The 18,962-nt window shown below is 40.0% G+C and overlaps 1 protein-coding gene across 1 annotated transcript; it reads left to right on the top strand.

The window, feature by feature from the left end:
• Positions 1–2,927: 2,927 nt before the first annotated feature.
• gas6 (growth arrest-specific 6) lies at positions 2,928–18,441 on the top strand. The gene is made up of 15 exons (XM_061741601.1): positions 2,928–3,305; positions 4,245–4,405; positions 6,895–6,919; positions 7,028–7,090; positions 9,408–9,530; positions 10,318–10,437; positions 11,053–11,175; positions 13,083–13,204; positions 13,559–13,677; positions 13,941–14,130; positions 14,222–14,386; positions 14,493–14,661; positions 14,892–15,031; positions 15,129–15,330; positions 16,545–18,441. The coding sequence occupies exons 1-15, from the start codon at positions 3,236–3,238 to the stop codon at positions 16,691–16,693; spliced, it is 1,941 nt and encodes a 646-aa protein (XP_061597585.1). The 5' UTR covers positions 2,928–3,235; the 3' UTR covers positions 16,694–18,441.
• The last annotated feature ends 521 nt before the right edge of the window (positions 18,442–18,962 follow it).

The following is an 18,962-nucleotide window of genomic DNA, read 5'->3' as shown; positions in this document are numbered from 1 at the left end:
TAAGCATTTTAAGTATACAAATAGTTGCAGTGTAAATATGAGATACTATTGAATAGTATTACAGATATAATTACACTAGCCTCAGAAAACCAATTACATTGTTATAAGAAATGTAAATTACAAATTGTAATACGGAGACACTTTTTTCAATTGAACAACTAAATGAGTAATGGGCTTGTTAAATATGCAAAAAAAAATCACCTTTCTACAAGAGCAGTGAATGATGATACATATTAATTAAAATGTTAATTAGCTACTAATATTTTAATTAGTCACAACTTCGATATTCCAAGGGATGCCCACTGAAAGGGGAACTATGAAATCTGGAAAGTAGGCATCAGAAATGTCTATAAAATGTATAGTTTCTGGCTCTTCTGGACTTCATGATTGATGGACAGCTGTTGTGAGGGCCCTTCATTGTGGTGGCCAAGACAAACTCCATTGCTCTCACAGCACCACATCAAAACAAGACTGAATTTGCCTGTAAACATCTGACACATGGGAATGAGTTTTGCAAGTCTGTGCTTTGGTTTGATGAGACCAAATTTGAGCTGTTTGCACACAGAGATGCTGCTTCTTCTTAGGCAAAGGAAGCAAGAGGCTTCAGCTCAAGAACCACAGTTCCCACAGTGAAACATGCTGTTGGGAGTATCATGGTTTGGGGCTGTTTAGCTGCTTCGGGCGCAGGGAAGTTTGTATGAGGATGAATGGGATCATGTAAAAAAAAAAAAAAAAAGGGTTGGTTTGATACTCTTGACAGCAGAAAAAGACTAACATAAATAAATATGCTGCCAGTCTAGCTTTAGGTTGCTACTGGATATTCCAAGAACACACTAACCCAAAAGCAAACACCTAAATTAATCCAAAATCTTTTAAAAAACACCATAAATCAAGGTCGTGGTGTGCCCCTCTTCAGATCTCAGTTATAAAAGCTTTTGGAGGGAGCTCGAGGTTAATGTCTGTGCTCAAAAACCATGCAATTTGCATGAGCTGGAACAATTTATCATGGAAGATGGGGTTTAAGATGTGCCAGCTTAGTTAGAAATTATCTAAAGGACTGTTGTCAGGTGAAAATCACAAATGCAAGACAGCTTTTGATTTTTAACTGAAGTCATCGATAAAATATCTCACTTTAGCCTAATGGAGATTAGTCTGTACTTCTGAACCACATAAACAATAAACAAACTTTGTTTATGGCCACTTTCATGGAAAAGTTGACTGTTTTGTTTAATTTCTTGGTTGTTATTATTCTTTTCTTGTTTTATTTATTTATTTGTGCCTTCTTTCTGCTAACTTAGAACTCTGGCAGTCCATTCAGCTTCTTGGTAGATAGATAAGACTTTTAATATTCCCACTTGTGGGACATTTCCCTGTCCCAGGCGCACCAGCAGCAAACGCTAATTATCCAAAGTAGGATAAAATATGCAATAAATAAATAAATACACTGAAGTAATAACAATGTCACTACCATGGCTTCTTCAACATCCTAATTAAACAACATTCGTGGTAATATAAAATGTATTGATGATGCACTGTGATTAAACTCAGCATTAAAGATGATTGAAAGAGAATTAAAGTGTCAGTATACTACTTTTACTTGATTAAATTTACTTGGTAACTAGTTAACTGCAGCAGCCTCAGTCTGGAGAGAATAAGGCAAGGCAAGTTTATTTGTATAGCACATTTCAACACAAGGTAATTCAAAGTGCTTTACATCAACATTAAAAGCGGCAAGACAATTAAACAGTAAATAACAAATTAAATGATAAGAAAAGAGGTAAAATAATAAAAATCACAAGTTGTTAAAAATTAAAGGCAGTAGAATACAGCAGGTAAGTATTTAATTTAAGATTAGCTTCAGTAAACAGTAATGTTTTTAGGCCTGATTTAAAGGATCTACAGTTGCAGCAGACCTCAGGTCTACAGGAAGTTTGTTCCACAGATGAGGAGCAGAATAACTGAACGCTGCCTCACCTTGCTTGGTTCTGGTTCTTGGGATTGACAACAAACCAGATCCAGATGAACCTCAGGGGTCTGGGAGCTTCATAGGAACTAACAGATCAACCATGTATTTTGGTCCAAGACCATTCAGTGCTTTGTAGACCAGCAGTAAGATTTTAAACCCTTTGACTCACTGGAAGCCAGTGTAGTGATTTCATGACCGGTGTAATATGGTCCAGTTTCCTGGTGTTTGTAAAGGACTCAGCGTTCTGGATCAGCTGCAGATGCCTGATTGATTTCTTATTAAGGCCTGTAAAGATGCCATTGCAATAATCCAACCTACTGAAAATGAATGAATAAAATGAATTTAGGATAAAATAAGATAAGATAATCCTTTATTTCTCCCTCAATGGGGAAACTCACTTTGTTTAGCAGCAGTACACTTAACACACACATGCAGGGGAGGGGTAAAAAAAAGTAAAAAAAAATATATAATTACGAGATATAAACAGTATATACAGTAAATCCTTTCAGGAAGCAGAATGTTAAAACCAATACAACTAAAACATAAAATACTAAACTAAAATAAACGGCAGCCATTGCATTGCAATGGAAGTTGAGGTCGTGCGAGAGAAAAAACAGTGCAAAAAAGCAGGTAAAATATTTAGTGATCAACTTTATAGAATAATGTGGAAGAACAACCTTGCGTGCAAGTTGGTCTGTTTTTCCTGTGTGGACACACACACACAAAGATGATTTATGGTTCCGCGTTACACCGACGTAGAGCCTACGCCGTAGGTACGCGGCGGAAGTTTGCGTCGCCGCGTAACCTACGCCGTAGGCTACGTCGTCCCCTACGGCGAGGGCTCTGCGTCGCTTTAACGCAGAATCATAATCCAGCCTTGCACGGCCACACGCACAGGAGAAAAGGGAGGGAGGGTGAAGGTGTCGGGAGGAGGAGGCTGCATCATTACAAACTCGTGCCTGCACTTCTCCTCAGACCAACCCCTCCTGCAGGAGACCGAGGTGCAGCTGCCAGTCCGCCCGGAGCAAGTCCACCACCAACCCGCCATGGGGGCGAGCAGAGCCGCCGCACGGACCTCCTCGCTCGTCTGACATTTGTGTCTGCTCTCGACGTTTCGTAGCAGTGATTTTTTTATTTTTTTTATTTTTGCATACCTGCAACTACCTTTTCAACTACATTTTCGCACCGACTTTTTTTGTCGGCAACGCTCCGAGCGTGCAGGGAGGAGAAAGTTTCCCCGACCTCGGCGCCTCCCTTCCCGGCCAGAGCATGCGGCTGAGCCGGTGGCTGTGGGCGCTGCTGCTGCTGCTCCTGCCGGCGCTGCGAAGCTCGGACGGCGGTGAGGAACAGGGCCACCTAGGCGGCTAACTAGCTCCCCTGGGAAAAGGGAGAAAATAACATAAACATTAAAAAACAAACTCGGGAAGTACGAGGAAATCTGGAATACGTTTGGCGTATTAGAAAAGGAGATATAGGCGCTTGTACGGGAGGAAACTGCAGGACACCTACATTTCAGAGTAGTGGTGAACCAAGGAAGGGGAAGGATTTTTGGAGGGCGACAGTAAAAGTGTGATTTTAGTTTATTCGTTTTGTTTATGTATATTTTTAATTTGCTAAAGGTACCATCGGACTGTGTTTACAATATTACTGATTTTTATTTTGTAGTAATTTTGGATATTATAACAAGAGATGTAAAGAGAGAAGGGATGTTGGTTGATGGGGGGGGGGTTAAAGGCTGATTTATGGTCCCGCGTTACACCAATGCAGAGCCAATGCGCGCCGCGTACCCTACGCCGTACCCTACGGCGTAGGCTCTGCGTCGATTTAACGCGGAACCATAATTCAGGCTTAAGACTGTAAAGTCAAAAATAGCTGTGAAATGTCCTTTATTATAATATTCTGTGTGTGAATGAAAAATCAAGATATTGATAAAAAAAAAACTAGCTCCCCGAGCCCTGTTAAGATAAGATAAGATATCCTTTATTTTCTCCCTCAGTGGGGAAACTTATTTGTTGTCAGCAGTACACACATATAGGGGAGGGGTAAAAAGACTGAAAAGTCAGAAAAAATATATAAAAAGATACGTATAAAATATGTATAAACACAGGATATGAACAGTATATACAGTTAAACAGTGCAGAAAAGCAGGTGGAGTGTTGTGAGGTAGATTGGCAGATATTGCACATCTTATTGTCCACTGGCTACTGAGAGCAGGCGTTACGACCCATGATTGATGTATTGGTTATTTAATGGGTGTAACTTTCTCCTCTCTTTTCAGTTTTGATATCTCCTCGAGAGGCGAACCAGTTCCTGAGCAGACACCGGAGAGCCAACCAGGTGTTCGAGGAGACGAAGCAGGGCCACCTGGAGAGGGAGTGTGTGGAGGAGAGGTGCACCAAGGAGGAGGCCAGGGAGGTGTTTGAGAACGACCCGGAGACGGTGAGAGTTTGGAAATGCAAAAAAACCAGGCTTCATATTTAACAACACCGCCATTAACAGCGTGATGATTTGGACTTTTGCAAGCTGTCTTGTTTACATCATGTTCAACTCCAAAGTCATAGTCCATGGGCCAGACCAGATATCAGTACCACTCAAGGTGACAAAACATGCTCATCATTTTTGAAAAGATCCATGTCTATAGATGATGATTTAGTATGAAAACCCTTCCTGAGTGGCAGCTGTATCATAGTTACCCACCCCCTTCAGAAAATTACATTTTAGATGCTGCTGCATATTTAGACTCGTGTACGGGATATCTGTCAATGTTTCACTATATTGTCTTTGGTATCATTTTAAAGGGGGTAGGCTATTCCAGTTTTTGTATTTTGTGTCTCTGTTGTTCCTAGATGACACAGGGCTAAAAGATAGTATATCATTTAGGTGAAAATCGTGTTTATAGTTTAAAGAGCTGCAGTGACCTCTATGTTGGTCAGAAAGATTCACCTCTTAGCTTGAATGAATGCTTAAAAGGTTCTTTGGATGGATATTTTCAAAAATCATTAAGTTTTGTCACCTTGAGTGGTACTGACAAGTGAAATTTTAGGCTCTGGCCCCTGGACTATGATGACTGTGAGGAATGTCAGACCAGACTAATGATTCATAGTCTGAGCTGCTGGTGTTAGTGCTCTAATAAGTCCTGTTTGGTAATATTCCCAGGTTAAAGACCTGCTGACATGTTGTGTTTCCCTTTAGTTTGTTGTTGTGACAGTGACATACTTTGAGTCAATGTGACTAAGCTTCATAGTATGAAATGACCCCTCGCTCTCTTTATCTCTTCACCCTCCCATTTTATAATCTGTGCAAAAACAAAAACACACACATTGCATTTCTGGCCGAATGTGAGAAGTACCTGATTATCTTCTATATATTTTCCTACTTTGCTATCTGAATCACTGTATCTTGCATAAACTTGCGTGTCCGTACACACGTCAGAGATGAAAACAACGCCTAATGTCTGTTTTCTACTTTGAAATAAACAAGGGTGAGAAATATCTCATACATTGCGTCACTAATCTGCAAACACAGGGTCAGGTTTTCTGTTTTTCTACTTAACATTTAGCCACACATAAAGGGGTTTGCGTGGGAATATTAACTGCGGATTAGCTACCATAAGCCTGTTGAATATGTACTACGTTTGGTAAATATGCAAACCAGTTCCAAAGATATAAATAACCTGATGCGTCAGTAACGGTGGGGTAGGACTGTGAATTCACATTTGAATTCACATGTCTCAGTCAGAGAAATACATAGCAAACATGTGAATGTTTTGGTCAGTTTGACTGCTTGATTTGAGATTAATCTGAGATTAATGATTGCAAGTGGTACCGGGAATTGGTATTTTTCAGCATTAGGCCAGCACTCCTTTGCCCTCTAATAACTAACACTTTGAGATTTGACATAGTGAATTCAGAGGGACTGATTGTGGCCATCACCGATCAATGACTCAGATTCTTCTGTACGATTAGTGAAGCAGAGACATAGAAGATGAGGGGGGGATTCAAGTGAAGCTGAGCTGAGCTCAAAGGAATATGAGGAAGTCAGGTGGCATTTATAATCACGAAGATACACGCGATCCAAAGAATAGCATGTGTATGGTTGAAGTTTTCTAACCATGTCGTGACACACAGCTGCAGTCTCATTTACAGCTGCATTATTCATTCAGAAAACTGCTCAACTCTGACTCTGCATTTTGCTCAGCTGCAGCTTAGAGGCTCTGCAGAGATGGGGAGAGTGAGAGAATAAGGTTTTCTTGGGTCATCCTCGCATTGCATGTCACCTCACCAAGATGCTGGTCTCATTTGTGGAGTGATCTTTCAAAAAATGACCAAGAAGTCCCAACTGCATATGTTACATGTAGGTTAGGTTCAGAAACAGCTTCACCAGTTCTGTGTCCATGCTGCTTTTAAAGCAATGTGCACATTGGTTGCCACTGATCAAATCTCTCTCACATCTAGGTTTGATGTTGTAAAAATTATTTTTAGCTTCTGCAGGCTTTTGCCCGGTGACTGTCTCTTTACAAAGCACCCAAGTTTGCTGCATTGCCACTAACTGCAGCAAATCTCTTTGCCTCCATGGGATGCTTTTTCATTTGTGCATTTTCTCAAAATGTTAACCTGCATGTGTAGGAGTACTGCAACCAGGCGGTGTGAGGGATGTTACTGCTGTCAGGAATGTAGAGAATTTTAGGAAGCCCCTGGCAAAGGGCTGATCTCTTTAAAGCACAGCAGATGACAGAAGAATTAGGTTTTAGTTTCTGTTGAAATGAAACGCATTATGTTTGTTAATGAACTGCTTTTCTTTCACACTACATGAGAACAGTAATGAAGTATTGGATGAAAAGTTATCCTGAAAAATGTCATGTATGAATTTTTTATGTCTAACTATAATTTTATCCTCTTTTTTTTCAATCATGTCCCTCGGATTTTTAGGATTACTTCTATCCCAAGTATATGGGTAAGTGATCATTTTCCCTAAAACCTTGCATCCTCACCCATTTAGCTGGTTTAACTGATGATCTGTTTGTCATATTTTCATTTTGGTGTTATGTTTGTCTTTGTTCAGCCTGTGTGGAAAGGTTTGGAGATTCTGAAAAGAAAAAACAGGATCTGGTCACGTGTGTCCATAGTAAGTTTTATCAGCACTTTTGTTTATGCATACCTGAATCCTCCTTCTAATTTTTTTTCTCAAACTGTCTTTCTATCTCAATTTTTACTCCGGATATAGTACAATAGACAAACAGACCAGCATTTAGTTTTATTTTGAGGTGGCACTGCACTGCACTGCAGTATCATTGCTTTGCATCTCTGTCAAGTGTAGTGGAAAGGAAATAGGATTGTATAATTTCTTTTTTTCTAATCAAATCTAGGTCAGGCTTTGCGGTATGATACGGATCTGACTGTGACTTGGTGCGTAATAGCAGGTAGTCATGACTAATATTGCAGCACTTTGCCACAGTGATGCTGCACATTGGTGAATGGGTGACACACCCCTTCAGACGTCACACATTCACTCTTTGGATATCTGCACCAGTTTTTTTGTGAGTTCCGTGCTAGAGTGACGTGAGAGAAAACATCCTATGTGAGTGGAGCACGCGATTTTTGCTGCATCAGGATCCAGAAGCCCTGTACCAGCCCAGCTTTACTGCTATTGGCCGAGGAGTCTCAGGTGGCATTTCCATGACTCAGCTGCAGCATCTCAGTACTTAAAGATACAGCATTGCTTTTAACACCATCTGTCAGCACACTGCCTCTCTCCCATCACTTCTCTCACTATCCTGCCTGTCTGCCTCCTGAGCCAGTGCAGATTAGTGTGGGCTGGTAGACCAGTATCCAAGCAGATCCTAGTTTCTAGTAACTCCATTCATGAAATGATGCAGATACAGCATTTTATCTTGCAATGACACAAGAAAAGTGTATTTATTGTAAGCCTAGCAGATAGTGTTAATTATCTTCTTCTTCCAGCTTCTGTTTTTGTAGTCTACAGCTTACATTGTTTCCCTTGCTGAACTGTAGAAACATAGACAAAATTAGATTGTTGTGGAAACACTTTTTCCTGGATCCAGTGGATTATTCTAAGCTTCATCTTTGACTATGAATGTCACCTATTGTTTTCTGCACCTTTTAGGTTAATACAATGCCAGATATTTTTATAAACCTTTATAAAGTCCAATAAAATTTTACTAAATCTGAAAATTGGTGGGCAGTTGACTTGTTGCTGCATATATGTGGGGGAAAAAGAAGTACACAAATCCTCAAAACTATTTCAGTTATAAGTTGATTTCTCTCCAGTTAAATAAGATTACCTAAAAATTATGGTCTTGTAGTGAAAATGTAACCACGTGATGGAGCCTTTTTATTTTCATTAGAACTGTTGTCTGACTCAGGATTACTGAATTATTGGGCTCAGTCATTTGCTCTAACAGCACTTTACACCGTAGGATTGGTCTTGCTGCATCTGCCTGCAGTCACATTATCAACATACACCTGTGAGCCCATTCCACTGGCAGCCGTACTTGCCCATGCTTCTTGGACTTCATGTTGGTATCTCTATCAAACAGATACCAGGTGCCATCTCAGTACCCGGTATCAACTCCAGGCCTTTTATCTGCTCCATTTGTCTTGAAGAAATGAGGGCATGGACGGCACCTGGCGTATAACTACTTTTCCTATCATAGTTCAACTTCAGAGGATTTGAAAATGGAGACACTTTCCTAAATTATAAATGCCCTATTTTTGTAAAACCTCTTTAAGCTGAAAGTTTATACTTTGATCATGTCTTAAATGTTTTATTTCAGATCCATTTTGGTGGTGTGTAAAGGCAAAAATCATAAAAAAAAACAAAAAAACTCAAAAGTTATTAAACTCGTAAAACTAATTAAAACTGAAAATAATGTTAAAAATCATTCAGCAAAACTTGTGTTGTGTTTTTTCTATGTGCACTTATCTCTGTCTTGCTCCACTCACTTTCTCCAGGCACTGTCCTTTGCTGTCATTCACTGAACTGCAGCCGACATGTCCAGACTTGCTGCACATTCAAACTCTGCAGCTCGGAAAAGGAAACTTTATGAAGAAAGAGATTTAGTCTTGCACAAGCTTGGGGTGAAAGAGAGGGCTTAAGTGAAAATATTTAATGGAAAAGAAAAGCAAATAGGAAAAAAAACGACAGTGGGATATCTATTTGATGTTTTCTCGTGAGAGTTACAGGAATGGTTCTGTGAGAAGAGCTGAATTGGGGCATCTCCAGAAGGACAGCTTAGCCAGCAATAGGCTATTTATACTGAACTCTTGATATGCAGAACATCAGTGATGCCCTTCCTCTGCCTGGTGTGGTCTACAGTTACATTCAATGCAGGCGTTCAACTTGCTCAGACTTGATTTTTAAGTAACAACTGATAACAGCTATTTCTATGTCTATTTGTCTTGTTTTTTTCTCACTCTTTAAGATATCCCAGATCAGTGCTCTCCCTCCCCCTGTAATGCCAAAGGCACAGTGCGCTGCGAGGACAAAAAGGGAGACTTCCTCTGTCACTGTTTTACAGGCTGGACAGGAGCCAGATGTGAGAAAGGTACTTGTCATCATCATAAGCTTGGACATTCTGTGCTCACACTCAATTGAGGTTGAATTTTTGCAGCGTCACATCAAGGGTTTCTGCATCGACGTGAAACCAGTGACCTTGTTTCTGAAAGCTAACGCCCGTCCTCTTCACCGCTTTGAAAGAAATGACTTCCCATCACTGTCATTTGTAATGTTTTAAATCATGCTCTTACACATCACTGTAATTTTATTTACCAATGTTATTAATATCCCACTGCTGCTGTTATCATTGTGTGAATGGGGTGACAGTTCAACACAAACTGCATGAACAGAAAACTGCAGTCGCAGACTACACAACAAGTATAACGTCAAAACTATCTGCTGTGTTGAATCTGAGGGTGGATTGTATGTCCTCAGAGTGAAATTTACACGGAAAATGTAACAAATAGCATGTATATCAGGAGGAGTTGGAAAGTACACATAAGTTATACACACAACATAAGAGAGAACATTTCCACTGTGACTCATCCTGCCACCTTACTGTAAGAGGAAATTTAAACAGATTCAGTTTGACTCAGGCTGAGACTTTTCCACTTCATGACCACTGTATAAGTTATTTTTAAATAGTTTGTCAAAGTAAATGGGACAGTTAATTGTGCAAAATATATATTAAGAATATTAAGAATATATATTAAGTTCGAACTTCAGGATTAATTAAGAATTAAACTTTGAAATCTTTTCTCCGGTAATACATATTGTTTGGGAAAGCTTAACATAAACCAACATTTATGTCAACAGTGCCACTGTGTTTTTTGCAGATGTCGACGAGTGCAGCAATAGAAACGGAGGTTGTGACCATGACTGTAACAACACAATGGGCAGTTACCGCTGCTCCTGTAATCAAGGCTACATGCTGGTTGGACGGCACATGTGTAATGGTAAGCCACAAACCACAGATGTGCTCAGGCTTACAGCTGGATTTAAGTCAGAGCTGTAACTACAAATAACCGAGTCTGTTTTTTAACAACTATGAAAACACAGACATTTTCAAATTCCCATCCAATGTAATGCTTTCAAATGTCTTCTACAATGAATGATTTCAGTTTTTAGTGAAAAGTAGTTTCATTGAAGAGCTTGAATGAACACATTATGTTTGTGCTGTATCTGCAGTTTTATTAAGCGTGGACTGTAACAGTCAATACTTTCATTTTTGATAGTGCTTTTGTCAAAATATAATTAGATTTAACCAGTCCGGAGTATCTTGTAATGAAGTTTTATTTCCCATACTTCTTGTTTTTTTTAAAGATTTTTTTTTTTTGTGGCTTTTGGCCTTTGTTTTGAAAGTGGCTAGACGGGAAACTCAGGTAGAGAAACGAGGGGGGGATGGGGGGGCACAATACAGAGCGGCAGGCTGGGATTCGAACCTGCGCCGCCTGCATGAGGGAGATAGAGGTTTTTTCCTTTCAGATTGACTTTTTACAAAGTGGTTCTGTTGAATTTTAGACAGTCTAGCACTTCGCTTCTCAACTGAACACATATTTTGTGCCTTTCAGATGTCAACGAGTGTGAGAATCCGGGTGTGTGTGGAACAGCACGATGTGAGAATAAGGACGGCAGCTACGATTGCTTGTGTGATACTGGCTATGTCTATGACAACGAAAGCAAAAGCTGTGTCGGTAAGCATGAATAACCCGGCTGGTCGGGTGTTATGAAATGAACACATACAGAGTAAAGGAGAAAAGAGAAGTGAGCGAGAAACAGCTCCACCCTCAGCAGGACTTGGTGCAGTTGCATTGGGGGGTCAAGAGAGGAATGCAAAGATATTTGGGGAAATTCTGCACAAGTAGGTAAAAGGTCACTTTCCACTGTTGTCCACTCTGTCTCCAGGACTTTAAAAAATATATAAGTAAAGAAGCAAATACAAAGACTGAATCAGTAGTTTACCTACAATTTAGCAGAATGGTTGATTTTAATGCAGTAGTAAGAAGTGCCAAAAAGGTGTGTTTCATTTTAAGTATAATATAGTATAAAGGTATAATAATGCGAATCAGAATCAGAATCATCTTTATTGGCCAGGTTCGAACATTGTCCAACAAGGAATTTGACTCCGCTAGTTTCGCTCTTTGGTCATAAAATAAAATAAACAATAAAACAAAGATACAGAATAAACAGTATAAACATTTAAGGTGCAGCAGTTTGAGGTAGAGAGAGAAAAGAAAAGAAAAAAGAAAAAGGGACAGTTCTGAATAAAAATAAACATAACCTATTTACAATTTTACAGGGCAATTATACAAAAAATATACAAAAGATTATACAAATTATACAAAGAATACACAGTGAGGGGTGCAGCTGAGTGAGGCAGACATGGTTGTCAAGGAGGGGAAATGTGTGAGAGTTTGAGCAAGTATTTGTATACCTGGGGCTGGGCAATATTTGTATCTATTAAATCAAATGAATATATAAAGGAAATTGAGAAGAGTTGAGAAATGAAAATTGCTTTTCAATTTAATCTGCATAACTATGTTGTGGCTTGGCCACAGCTTCCATAACATTCTGCAGCTCTGTAACACCTCCTCCAAGAGAGATCTCCTCAGCTGGAGACAAATCCACAGCAAAACAGCTGTTAAAAGAGAATGGCTTTCCCATAAAAGTGCTATAAGTTTGATCAGATGATTGCAGAAAGAGGTGCAACAACACAGTAGAAGGAGTTCCACTGTATTTCTGGTATTTTGACCAAAGCATGTCAGAAAAATTCTATTAAGACTTTAGGAAATTGTGTCATCTTGTGAGAAAATATGTTTCTTATAAGCACAATTAATTAGGATTTCTTCAACCAGTCATCTGAAGTCCGCCTGACAGCTCAGTGCAGTTGTACAAAATGCTACTGGAGCTCCGGAGTTTACTGACTGGAATCAAAAGTTCAAGATATACAAATCTGGACTGTGTCAGAGAACTTGGGTCTTGTTTTTCCTTAAAAAAAAATAAATAAAAAATGCTGTAGGCTGTATTGACAAAACGGTTCTATGATAACACATTTGTCCAGATAAGTATTTGTTGGAATAATAATAAAAAAAAAGATAAAATAACTTCAACGTCACATAATGGAAATAGACTGTTTAAGCCATAAATCACTGGTCTGGCCTGTTATTCTGTGTGGTGGGAACATGGGTTTGCATAACCCTAATGTCCCTCTCCAGAGAATTAATTTTATTAATGGCCAATCTCCCCATGGCCATGTATGGTTACATATGGAGCAGGGAGGTACCACCAAGCCAACGTCAAACAGCACTTCACTCAAGTGTGTTTGCATTCCTTGATATGTTGAAAGAAAAAAAAGTTTTTGTTTTTGTTTTTTTCTTTAATTTACTTCCAATTTCCTGAAGGGAACCTACCCAAGGGATTAATAACGGTTTATCTATCTATCTATCTTTGCATTCTTGTGAAATGGATGTTTTATTTTCTGTTTTTCTGTTGTTTTGACAAATTCCCCAACTAACGTGATTGATACTCCACTAACCGTCTTCTTCCGAACCCGTGATAAACCTTCTAATTACTTGTTCCCACCTGCTGTGTCACCCGTCAGATGTGGATGAGTGTGAAGCCGGTGTGTGTGCGGAGGAGTGTTTGAACACTCTGGGGAGTTTCCGCTGCTTCTGTGATGGTCGACACGGCATGAAGCTGGGACGGGACCTCAGGAGCTGTAAGGTGCAGTACACTAACTGTCGTATATTATTTAACCACACATTTCACCTTTCCTTCATGTTTTGCACTTCTTCCAGTTGAACATTATCTAAATACTTTTCTGCTTTTAAAAAGTAAAATGCTGTGAAAGAATAATAATAATAATATGAAAGTATAATTTTCAGTTGTGCTTTCATATTTTCATTGGTATGGCTTTGAAATCGGTATTGAATTGCATCCTTTTGAGGTGTTTAAAAAGTCTCAAATCAATCTTAGTTAATCCTGCAGAAACTTTTGATGACTCACATTGCAGCTTGTGTACTGGAATGGTTTTTGAGGCAGCATGTGTTATCTGAAGTTTCTTGTTTTGTCCTCCAGCCTATAACTCCGTGTATGTCACCATCCTTGAAGAGGAACCCCCGTTCTCTTTACCTCGGCCGCATGTTCAGCGGTGTTCCAGTGGTGCGGCTGCGTTTCCGCCGCATAGTTCATACGGGGTGAGCCTTTTCTTTAATTCATTTATTTTTTCATATTCAACAATAGTTTTCTCCTGACAAAAATACAACACTGTATTCACATGTATAACACACTAGGGCCCAGTTCAGGTCTGAACATGGACTCAGTATGTTATATATGGTGTGATAGGAGCCTTCATGTGGGTTAAAGGCAGTACAAATGGGTGATCAAAAAGAAAAATGGTGTGTGTTTTGTTAAAAAGCCAAAATAAAATTACTCTTCATCTCCCCTCCCCTCCTTTTAGCTTTTCAGCGGAGTTTGACTTCCGCACCTATGATCGCGAGGGGGTGATTTTCTTTGCGGGAGGTCACTTAAACAGCTCCTGGATTGTTTTGGCAATGCACAATGGGAAGCTGGAGCTGCAGCTGAAGTACGGCACAGTCAGCAGAGTCACTAGCAGTGGCCCCATCGTCAGTGATGGCCAGTGGAGAAAGGTGAGAGGTTTTTATCAGGTCTTCATCTGCACTTATACACTGTGAACATAAGTTGACTCAAATATCCCTGCTTGTTTTGCATTTGTCTCAGATCTCAGTTGAGGAGCAGGGCCGGAGTCTTGTTATCAAGATTGACCGAGAGGCTGTTATGAAGATTGCTGTAAATGGTGATCTGTTCACACTAAAGAAGGGCATGCATGAACTCAACCTCACTGTGGGAGGTGTCCCTTTCAAAGAGGATGGCCTTATCAATCAGGTGTTTGTTTGTTTGCAGTTGTGTTCTTCTCTAAAGATACACTAAAAGTATATATATATGCCATAAACATATTCCCACTGTCGTGACTTGTTACTTGATTGTGCAGGTAAACCCTCGTCTGGACGGCTGTATGAAGGAGTGGCGCTGGCTGACGGGGGAAGACACCTCCATACAAGAAACCATCCGGTCCAATGATAACATGCAGTGTTTCAGCGCTGAGGTTCCTGGAGCCTATTACCCCGGAAAAGGCTTTGCATTCTTCAATATCAGCTATGGTGCGGTGTGTTTGTGTGTGTTTGTGTGGGTGGGTGTGTTATGTATACCGTGGTGGAGGCTTTAATGACTCTAATTGCTCATTCCTAAAGCAGTTACTCAGTGTTCAGTTTATTTGGATGAGGAGGTGGATTTCATCACTGAACATTCACTTTGTCGACGTGTAACGCATCTGTGTTTGTTGGGGAAGTTCATGACCTGCTGTTCCTTCCCCCTGCTGTCCCTACTTCAGAATCCCAGAACCTGAGCGTGCGATTGAACCTGCGTCCCGTCTCTGCTATAGGAGTGCTGTTTGCACTCGTTCACCAGGACAAGGTGCCTCTCTCCATCGCTCTGGCCGACTATCATCCCACAACTGGCGAGTGGCGTGATGTGAGTGATTCCCAATCCTGCCTCAGGATGTGGTCAGAATCTTTTTAAGTGCATTACCGGGGATGAAGACTGACCTTCTGTTTTTTTTTTTTTTTAGGTTATTCTGGTTTTTGTAGGTGATGTGGTTATTGCCAGTTCTCCTGCGCCCCTCTGTGATGGTCAGAGTCATGATGTCCAGGTGACAGTTTCAGCCAATGAGACCCAGCTCCTTGTCGATGGCCAACTTGGACAAAGTGAAGACACAGAAATTCCTACCGGCCTTTTCTTGCATTCCAGCACTTTTATAGGAGGCCTCCCAGGTGAGAACAAACACCCTCGTCTTCTCGTGTCTCAAGATAAATGCAAGGAAGCAAACATTGTTATGTTAATTTCTTATTTATGAAACTGCTCTACTTATCTAAAAACACCTTCTTTAACTGAAGTTTCCTTGTTGCTGAAATGTGCCATGCAAATAAAACTTGCCGTGTTACTGAATTCCCCATAATTTCTTCTTAATTTTAAACATTGTACATTTTTGCAATGATTTCTCCAATTTGACAGCTAGAAAATCTTCAGTTCCAGTATCGCCAATTTCTAATGTCTCCAAATTGCACTCGTCAAAAGAAGAAAAAAAAAACTGACTTTCAATGTAATCGGCTTGAATGTCTGGTATAGTGACAAACATCTTAATCAGTTAAAATATTCAATGTTAAGCTTCATAATAGTAAATGGCTTGTTTTGGAAAAGTTTCCTGTAGAAAAATGTCTTTTCCCAAAGGAAATGGCAGCCTGTGTTAGGTTTGCAAATGTCCATCTGAATAAACTACAAGGCTTCTGGAACAATGACCTTCATACACATGAGATTAAAGTGAAGTTATTGGCTGTATTTGGTGAAACCCAACCACAGCATTTCCTCATAAGCACCGCATACCATCTGCCAAGCACGGTGGCCAAGGGGTGATGGTTTGGACTTGTGTTGCAGCTACAAGACATGGGAACTTGGGGACTTTGATTTGACCATGAACTCCCTGCTTAGTTGAAATTGCATCATGTACCAGTATAGCAATCTCAAAAGCAAAAAATCAAGGTGTTTCGATGTCAGTCCCACCCCTGACCTTCAAACATGAAGTGATGGAATACTATAAAAAGATTGGTCCTTCACAGTGATGTGAAACTGATAAAATCACACAGGAAACAACTGCAAAAGGCAGTTTTTCAACATATTAAGTCATTGGATGTACTTAGTTTTCACTTTCTGATTCTGCCTTTTGGCTTAGTTTTTTGTTCATTAATTATGCCAGGTAATCATGTTTTCATTCATCTTAACTTACTTAGTTTTTAGACCTGACAAGAACTAGTTTTTCTTTAATTGTGACGTGATGTTTAAAACCTTTCAACTGAAAGAGGGTGTACTTTCTCTTTCACGTGACGGCATGTTTAGCAATTGATTCAACGCTGACAAATACTTGGACAAACAAATCAGTGTTTGCACGCTGATTATGAAATGATTGTGATGTTGTCTCTTCACCCCTCAGATGTTCCTCTGGTCTCTACGTTCGTGTCAGCGCCCTACAGCGGTTGTATGGAGGTCAGCGTAAACGGACGGTCTCTGGATCTGGACCAGGCCATCCACAAACACAACGACATCCGCTCACACTCCTGCCCCCTGCTGGACTCCTACTAGTGGCGTGTGGCGGAGCCTGCCAAAAACCAAACCATAAGCAGTTCTTTTGAGGCAATAGGGATAATTGTTCATTAAACTTTCCCACTAGTTTGGAGAAAAAAACTTAAAAAATAAACCTGGTGCAAAGCAATCCTATCCCACCGCTCCCCTGAGGATTTTCAGTATTGTGATTCAGTAAATCCATCTGACAGCAGATGAGCTGTGGTTTCCCAACGGTAAACAAAGAAAATAGAAATACAAGGTAAATAATGTTGCCTCAAAAACTGACCATCTACCACAGACTTGTAAATCCACAAGAAAACAAAGCCTTATATACATTTGGTTCTGGGCCAGAGTACTATGACTTTGTGACTACTTTGTAGTTGTGTTGCTTACAGACAGTCACCTAATGTCCACATTCACACAGCCTGAATCAGGCAAGTGCTAATGCTGATAAAATGAGTACAAATCTGGACCAGATGAATTATCTTTAATTAGTTACCGTACCCAGAGAAAATACGTCAGCGGGTGCTCAGATTCTCTTGAGTGTGTAGTGGAATGACATTTTTGCCCTTAAAATGCTGAATCTCCTCCTGTACTGTACGCACGGAGGCGTGTTATTAGGCACAACTTTGTGTTTTGTAGACAACCTTGCACATCGTTGCAGGTATAGATGGACTGTAGTGTGTGAAGCCATTTTCTTATCTTCCTTGAATTAAAAAAAACACTCCATGTCTGCCTGCAACCTTAAAAATCAACCTTGTGCCTAGAAAAGAACAACTGATCCAAACTTGTAAACAGCTTCCCTCTAAACAGGCGAATCATTTTGCAAAGGTGCAGTACTGTGACAACCCAACAAAACCATCACGTCTCCCAACAAATGTAGTCACCGCAGTGGATACACTATGCATTTTCTCTTCTACATTTTCAAGAGTTTCACTCTGACACTGACTGATTCTAGATCCTTAATCACTAACTTCATCACAAAGGGCCCTCCCTCCCTCGGAGTCACCCTGTTCACACAGTTAGAACCAGAAATATACCAACCTGAGAACAATAAAATAGCCACAGAAGCACAGGGAGGCGGGACCCTCTCCACGAGGGAGAGACCAAGCACTGCATTAATCACATCACACAAGCTACTGAAATTAAGACGCGTGCGCTGTAATATACTGAGTATGTAAATAATGTGACTGTACAATGCTTTATAAAAGACAGAAAGAAAACACTACCTTATGTTCTCTGAGGTTTCTGCAGAGTTTAGTTGATCCCAAAACGACAGAGTCTCTCAACGTGTCTTAGGAGAGTTTCAGCAATTAAATCTGTAATTGTCGACTTTGAGACGGGGAAAGCGATAACCACTGATCCGAGTAGTATCAGTCTGAGAACTCATTTTAATTTATCGGTGCTCAGCAATTCAATAAAAACAAAGAATGTCAAAAGAGCATTTTGACTGAAAAAGTCAAAAGGGCTCCAGTGTTATTTTAATTCCCTCTGTAATGTATCGTTTTTTTAAAGATGTCAGATAGATGAATGAATGCCAGAGTAATAGAGCTTGTCTTTTTGTTTTGTTTTTTTTTATCATATGTGTTGTATATTGAGCTTTTCTTCTGTTTTCTTTTTTTTTCCACTTTAAACTGCCAGTATGTGTACAATGCTGAGAGAAGTCTGCCTTTTGAGTTTTAACTTCTCTCAACGGTAAAAATCCTATTTAAAAATAAAAGCAACTGTATGAACATCATAGAGTAAAAATGTATTTTCAAAAAACTCCTCGTTCTCTGTGTGTTTCTGTTGAAGATGAGCTCTTTACATGCTGCTTTCTGAAGGGAAACGTTTACTCTGTTTTCTGTTTCCACTAATTCCTCTTACCTAAAGTCAGAACCGTGGTGCAGGTACAGATCAGGACCTGGAACGGGACGATGCTTGGGACCCAATGTCCCCAGCGCTTGAAAATCATGTTCGATAAGTGCGTTGAATGATAAATGAGAAAAACGACATCGCCAGCAACGTAACACAGACTCAGAAAAAACAACAGAATCGAGGCGAGAACAGATGGTGAGTTAAGAGTATGCATTAGTCACTTTCATTTTTTACTTAATGCAATTCAGAAAGCAGTATAGTTTAAAGAAACCTTAAGTAACTAGTGGTTTTCAACTGTAAGTGAAGGCATTAAAAAAAAAAGCAGCTGCACATCAAGTCAGGTTCAAAAGGTTACACAACAGTCGCTAATTGGAGTTTCCCAACATCAGCTGCTTTAAATTCCCGACCAGATAAATACAGCAATAGAGAC

This window comes from Cololabis saira, chromosome 2 (genome assembly GCF_033807715.1).
Source record: "Cololabis saira isolate AMF1-May2022 chromosome 2, fColSai1.1, whole genome shotgun sequence".
NCBI classification, from domain to species: domain Eukaryota; kingdom Metazoa; phylum Chordata; class Actinopteri; order Beloniformes; family Belonidae; genus Cololabis; species Cololabis saira.
This window is presented reverse-complemented; position numbering and strand designations above follow the sequence as displayed.